The 7,421-nt window shown below is 32.2% G+C and overlaps 1 protein-coding gene across 1 annotated transcript; it reads right to left on the reverse strand.

Moving 5' to 3' along the window:
- Positions 1-1,826: 1,826 nt before the first annotated feature.
- LOC116113454 (peroxidase 4-like) lies at positions 1,827-7,013 on the reverse strand. Its single transcript, XM_031399609.1, has 5 exons — positions 6,918-7,013; positions 3,811-4,014; positions 3,053-3,244; positions 2,790-2,961; positions 1,827-2,218 (listed from the first exon to the last, which is right to left on the reverse strand). Exons 1-5 carry the CDS (start codon positions 7,011-7,013, stop codon positions 1,827-1,829), a joined length of 1,056 nt encoding a protein of 351 aa, XP_031255469.1.
- Between the last annotated feature and the right edge of the window lie 408 nt (positions 7,014-7,421).

The following is a 7,421-nucleotide window of genomic DNA, read 5'->3' on the forward strand; positions in this document are numbered from 1 at the left end:
TGCTCTAGTTTGGGTTATGTGCTGTCCCATGAAGGTGCATTGTTATACTGGTGTATTGCTTTTGTGGTGTTGGGTTTTTTTGGCTATTTTTGGTGGCTGTTGTTTTGTATAACTTGAGCAGTTGATCTGTTTTCCAGAAGTACTCAATTTTTTTGCAGCTGGTCTTTTTGTATAGATCTTTTTTAGGCTAGTTTGCTATGGATTGTTAATCCATGCCTATCCTCTTGTTTTGTTTTGCTTGGTTGCTTGGGCCTGTCCAAGGACCTTGACTCTGTAGGAGTCCTTTTTTAGCGATTCATTATTTCATTCTTTATAATAATAATAATAATAATAGTAATAATAATTACATTGATTGAAGAAACCCTCTTGTGAATATACATGGCTGAATTGATTTATTTTTATAATTTCATCTTTGATGTGAATATGTAATATAGACATTAATATTTAACATGTGATCCAAATGTTAAATATTAATGAGTTTTTCTTTTTTAGTGACATATATGCCAAAATTATTAATGAGTCTTATTATTATTATTATTATTATTATTATTATTATTTTAATGACATATATGTTATTGCTAAAAACTTGAGAGGAATAACAAATAGTTCTATGCGTATTAATTATGTTTTTTTAGCAAATTTTTGTCACAAAATATCACATTTAATTTGACTAAAATATTTTGTCACTAATACCTCGATTTTAACATTTGTAAATGATAATTTTCTTCTATAATGATAATAATTCGTTTGTGAAAAATTAGTTTATAATTATAACATGTATTACTAAACATAGTGACTAATGTTTTTTATGACAAATATGTTTGTTACAATAAACAATTTATCTCGATACTTAATTTTTGACTCAAACATTTTGTCATTAATACCTTTGTTTTAGTATATATTATGACAATTTTTTTATTTTTTTTTTGTAATAATAAATAAATGTTTTATGACAAAATATGTTTGTCACAATAAATAGTTTACCTAGGCACTAAAATTTTACACCAAAAATTTGTGATGAAATATCATGATAAAAAGTTTTTCTTCATTACATTTATTATTGGTTTCTTTATTATGATAATATTTTTTTTTAGTTACTATATATATATTTTTTTTTTGTCATACTTAATGTGATGTTTTTTTATTTTGTCATAATAACTATATTACTTATGACAAAATAACATTTGATAAAATTAATTTTGTCACAATATAACATATTTCTTGTAGTGTACAAAGAAGAGTAACACCAACTTAGAGGAAATGTCAAAGAAGAGGGGGAAGCGGAACTTCAACTAGTATGTCTTCTAGCCCTCCTCAAAATATCTCTTTCTTTGTGTAACAAGGAAGAAGAAGATCTAGAGGAAGAGCAGAATAAGGAGGAGGAAGTGGGCTTTGGTTTTGCTAAGAAGAACAGCAAGAGAGAGGGCAGGACGTTAATGGCGGGAGGGAGGGGGGCAAATTCTTTGTTTTGGGTTTGGGTTTCTTTGCAAAAAAATTGGGTTTTTGGGGACAAAAAGTAAGTAAATGCTTTAAAAAATATAATTATTTAGTAAAGAATTTCAAACATCATGACAATTTAATTATATCCAAACTTAAGATAGTCTTTTAATAATTTGCTCCCACATATCAATGGAAGAATAAAAGACAAATCCAGAATCTTTAACAACAATATCTTATTCATAGTAAACGTCTTAACATAACAGCAAGCTTCGATTGTAGACACTTACATGCTTATGGAGAAAGAAAATAGAAAAGAAGAAACTTCACGCTTAGATGATTCTTAACTTGATATTTTCTAACAACATAATCTGTAGAAATCCTCTTCATCAATTTGGCTTCCTACAGTTCTTCCTAATCTCACCACTAGATCCAGTGAGAGGACTAATGTCTCCCATCTTTATCATTGCAGCAGCAAAGTCAGAACTGAATGCTTTACGTTTTTTACTGTATAACTTGACCAATGAATCGGTGGATCCACCACTGAACAAAACTTGATCGGAGTGAAGTAAGCCCTTTTTCTTTAAAAGGTTCTTATAGTACTTATTGTCAAAATGTTTTGGAGTTCGCCGGTCTAATGGGGCTAAAATGTTATCTCCTGATCCAGAAGTGTTGGGACAGTTTTGTTGCCTAGTCTTAGCGAATGAACTATCAATGATGGCGTCATTGTATATGCGACTTCTAAAACTTATGCACCTTGCTTGCCCGATTGTATGCGCTCCTATAGTTAAAATACAAAATTGTATAGTTAGTTATTTTGAGTAGTTTATTCAGGGGAATACAATTTCTTGATCCAAAAACAAAAAATTCTATCTTTAAATAATAAAACAAAACAAGGGTTAAATCACACCACTTGGAACTTTAAAAATTTTCTGAAATGGAACCATGGATAAAATTGTAAAAGCAGTCAACTCACATATTTAATAGAAAATTCTAATGGTAGGGATGTCTTTGGTAGCTTCGGTGGTATGCAAAGTGTCAGTTTTTTTAGTTAGAAACCGTGTAATTCATTAACCCAAAAAAAATATTATAAAAGAAAACATTAGCCGGAAACATTTTTGAGTTGTACCACTCCCTTTCCCCCAAGTTTTTGTTTATTTATAAAATAAAAAGAAATGCTTTCAAGTATTTTATATTTTTATTAATTTTTTTAAAGCTATAAAAAACATTACTAAGTATTCGAGTAAATACTTAAAACTTTTATTCATGTTATTTTCGAAAAACTTATAATTTTTCAAGGCACTAATGTAGTAAACCCGAAGTAAAAATATTCCTTCTGAGACTTATTTTACCAGATAATGCAACCAAGTCCTTGGTAGAGAGACCTTGGGCCTTGAATGTCTGGATAAGGCTGCTAAGGTTATAAGTGGCAACAGGGAGGAAGCCACTACTATTGGCTGCAGCGAAGCTGGTTGTTTTGGAATCCCTTCTTCCAAGTTTAACATCCCAACTTAACCCACCAAGCTGCCACAATAATTTAACAATTCAAAGAAAGTTATTTATATGCTTGTTTTGTTTGAGGTTACTATGTAGATGTAAGAAAGTATTAACTTACAAACACTGTTGAGTCACGAGCTGCAATGGCTAAAATATCAGCACAAGAAACTACGCCAGGACACACTTTCTCCAACTTTGATTTTATCTTATCCACAACTTCGAACCCTTTTAGTGAATTGTTGTTCGGAAAAGCAGTTTTCTCCCCTGTAAATGAAGAAGTGTCATCAAGGAGTACTGACGCATCACACCCCTGTGTTAAACGCAAACAGTAAATTAATATATATATATATAGAAAATTCTCCAGGAAAATTACTGTACAGATATGTGAAGAAATGAGGCTAGATAAAAAATTATATATAGCCCATTAAATTAATGATTTGAATTATAGATTTCATCAATTTTTTTTTAATTATATGAAAATAATAGTTGTATTAATGGCTCAATTTGGGTTTTAATTAGTGTTTGATGACTTATTATGCTTAAATTAAGCTGAAAAAAACATCATAAAGTCCATGAACCACGATTTTTTTTTTTTTTTTCAGTTTACTAGGTTAAAGACGTATTGATCATGTACATTTTCTTGAAAGTCGACTCCTAATTAAGAAAGGCTTGCACAATTCAAACAGTTTGTCACAGGGAGATTTTCGATACTTAATGTTGGTTATATATATATATGTGTGTGTGTGTGTTTTACTAGTCTTTTGCATAAAAAGAATCTAGTACTACCGACAACATTTTTTTTTTCTTTTTTTTTAATGGAGTAAGAAACATTTTCAAGTTACAGAGACAGGTACCGTGTTGTGGAAAATTACTTACGTTGACAAAACATTCATGAAAGTGTAAGCGAAGGAGAGAAGCACCCATGCGACTGTCTTTAGAAACCGCAGATTCAACAACAGATTTCACTATAGGGAGGACTTTTGGACAAGTCTTACAATAGAATTTAGTAGAGAGATTAGCATCGGAGCTCCCTGTGAAAACCACAGGAAACACTAACAAGAAATTAATAATTGTGAAAGTCTGAAAGAAGCCATTAATGGAAACTTCAGCTAAGGAATTGAAGGAGTGTGTTGAGAAAGTAGTGGTGGACTTAAGGTTATATAAAGACGTTGGGCACAGGAAGATTACCTCATCCTTAGACTAATTCTCATATATGCATGGCGTTGGCACAGGAAGATTACGTCAATTGATTAATTGATAAGCATGAAGCATGGCCAAGAAAATGTTTAAATGAAATAAAGTGATTTAACGATTGACGTGCACGTAGCAACCCAGGAGGACTGAATTAGTCAATTCAGGTATCTTTTTAATTATGGATGTAAAGATGCCATACTTCAAGAGACTTAGATAGATGTTGATCACTTGACTATTTCAAAAGTTCAAAGATAAATTGCTTCAAGGAAAAGAAATCACACAACCTTTTTTATTATTATTATTTTTTTTTTTTACATCTTTATATATATAAAGAAATGCTACCCTAATAAATACAGATACCACATCAAAAGCATCATAAGTTAATATAAGATTGTCACAAGAATATTTGATTTAATAATTATCGATCATATATTAATCTTAAAAGTAAATAAATAAATTCATAAATCTGATAAATACATTAATTTGTAATATACTTCACGATCATGGGATTCTAGATTTTCTCTCAAATAGTTAATACATCTAGATTTTCTCTCAAACAGTTAAACGCTTCTATTAAGTCATTTTGAAGCGATGAGCTCGCACCTCAGGACAAGATAACTTCATTATATTTGATTCAGAAGTCAGTAGTCGTCTTATTATTATTTCCATTTCCTGTTTACTTGATTTATGACGGTTTAATACTTTTCTAATCACCAATGGTATGCTAAGTACAGGAAAAGAACAGAAAACTTGTAACAAGAAAATTTAAAATCAGACAATACTTTTCATATATAGTCTATCATACAAATTGACATGTTTTAAAATGATTAGATGAATTTAAATTAAAAGTAAATTAAATAATTAAAGGAGATTATATGTGAAATATACAAGGTTGTTATATCAGTTTATACACGGAATGACTTGTGTAGTTAGTTTGTTTATATGACAATATTCTTTAATTATTCAATGGCCTAAAAACATATCACCTTCAATGAGGATAAAATATGGTAGCAAAATACCGCAAAACCTCTTTAATTAGGCAGACCTTAAATGGAAAAGTCGTCCCAAAGTCAATTTCAAATGGTTGAGGAAATGGGTTCATTTAATATATGAGTTTGAAATCGGATTTTATTTCTTTTGTACATTCAAATCACAAAGTAAGAATATAATATTTAATGTGGGGTTTTTGGAGTTTGTCATTATTTACAAGAAGCGAAAATTAATGTTGCAGTAAATGCATTGTTTCGTCCGAAAAGGTAGAGAGAGTTATAATCTTTCCCAAACTTATCGTCCTACAGATTGGAAAACTAGGATTCACCCCTGGATTTAACCGAAGTAATAGGATTTGTTAAATGGAAGGATATCTACGTAGAATGGGCGTAGGCGGAAATTCAGTATAGGAGGGGAAAATTTTTGTAAAATTTTGAATATTATCTGTAGGATTTTGTTAAATACATTCATTATTGTTGCAGATGTGCTTCGATATTTTGAATTTTATTTTATTTTAATAATATTACATATCTAAAAAAAAATGATACTAAGTTGGACTTGCAAAACAAATTTGGAACTTAATAATATTTAGTATTCCCAAAAAAAAAAAAAAAAAAAAAAAAAAAAAAATTCATGCTACACATTTTACAAGTGTACTCATATTCTCACACCTTATATTTGACGTTTCATATTATAATTTCTGTCATTATAATTTTGACATTAAATATTATAAATTTTGTGTTTTACATTATAAATTACGTGTCTTTTTATAAGTTCAACATTTCTCTTTGTGTTGTGTTGTGTGTGATTTTTCCATCAAGCTCAAAAAATTGCGAGGTTATAGCCCGATCCAGAATCAGTTTGACTTAATCGATTGTCTGACCCAACACAAGCTTGTCGAGATGAAGCTTGACCTAGAATAAGCTAGTCGTGATCAATCCTTATAGTTGTTTAACAAACTCACAGATAACTTCAAATCCCGAATATATTCGAAGGGATCAGATTAACAGCAATTTTGGTGCAATCTCAACGCTTAATCGCAAGAATATCGGAGTTATATTTCAATCTTAATTATAATTCCTTTATTTTCATTCTTTTGTTTGTACAAAAATTGTATATAAACCCCCTCCAACAATGAGAAAGGTGTTAGCAAATTGTTCTAGGAACATTGTTGTAAGCTCTCACAGCAAATACAAAAACAATGGATGTAGGCTCAAGAGTTTAACTCATCGAACCACTTTAAAAACTCTTTGTGTCATTATTTTATTGCTTTTCATTGATAACAGTGCTGGTTACTCGTAATCACGCACACATCAGTTCTGATTCCGTCAAGGTCAATCGAATCGCTCTAGTTGGTATAAACCTTCTATCAATATTTTGGCACTAGAAGAAGGGTCTTCCCCAAAATCTCAGAATTTTCGGTAAACAACCCCAATGACCCGATCACTTAAGGCTCACGATGGTTCGTACAAGATCAAAACCACCCACCGAGAGGTGTATTAAGACACCGTTGGGCATCGAACCAGCAAGGGGTAGGGACATCGAATCCCAAAACTGGTCAACTAGTGGAGATGATCAGAATGATGGTTGCATAGGCAGTGCAACAAATTGTCGCTGAATTGAGAAACCATCAATCGGCACCCCAAGATCTAGACCAGTCGCGCTTCACCGATGTTACCCCAACAGGTTGGAATTCAGTCAGTGAAAAATTTGGCTTGTCAACACCAAGGAATGGTTGACAATCTAGGCACCATCAGGCACATTCTACTCATGAATGAGAATCTTGTAGGCAAACTAACCCTGAGAGGTGACAAGGCAAAGAGCTCATGAGAGAAGATGAAGGCAACGGTCACTAAAGGGATATTCGACCTGCTCAACGATATCTCCAACGTCATTGTTTTGATTTTAACCCATGCCAAAGGCATGCTCAAACCTCGCAGGTTTGTAAGATAAGTAATGCTTGCCAATCTGGCAATGACTGACATTCTAGTTATAACTAACATCATGAGCAACGCACTGATGAGCATGATAATACTTACCAGCCAAGCCATCATGACTCGACCTTGCGCTTCAATGCGCACAATGGAGGGGGTTCACAGGCGACAGACTTGCGAACTTATCTACTTGAGGTGAGGCTGAATAAAGCCAGCCAAGGCAATCTCCATAACGAAGACTTAGATCGAGTGCACAGAATGCTCGACGATCTAAGAGCCTGCTAGAACAATGTGGCAAAAGAGATAATGAGTTCTCCATTCACAGAGGAAGTTCACCAAGCCCTACTTCCTTAAGGATTCAAGTGCCAA

This window comes from Pistacia vera, unplaced genomic scaffold (genome assembly GCF_008641045.1).
Source record: "Pistacia vera cultivar Batoury unplaced genomic scaffold, PisVer_v2 Contig679, whole genome shotgun sequence".
Lineage (NCBI taxonomy): Eukaryota > Viridiplantae > Streptophyta > Magnoliopsida > Sapindales > Anacardiaceae > Pistacia > Pistacia vera.

What these genes read in the sequence shown, in the direction of transcription:
- LOC116113454 (XM_031399609.1), bottom strand. Translation starts at nt 7,013, where the DNA reads ATGACGTTGGAGATATCGTTGAGCAGGTCGAATATCCCTTTAGTGACC. An exon ending in TTGCCTTGTCACCTCTCAGG is followed by an intron (nt 4,015 to 6,917) that starts GTTAGTTTGCCT and finishes GGCTTCTTTCAG; the next exon opens with ACTTTCACAATTATTAATTT. An exon ending in CTCGTGACTCAACAGTGTTT is followed by an intron (nt 2,962 to 3,052) that starts GTAAGTTAATAC and finishes TTATTGTGGCAG; the next exon opens with CTTGGTGGGTTAAGTTGGGA.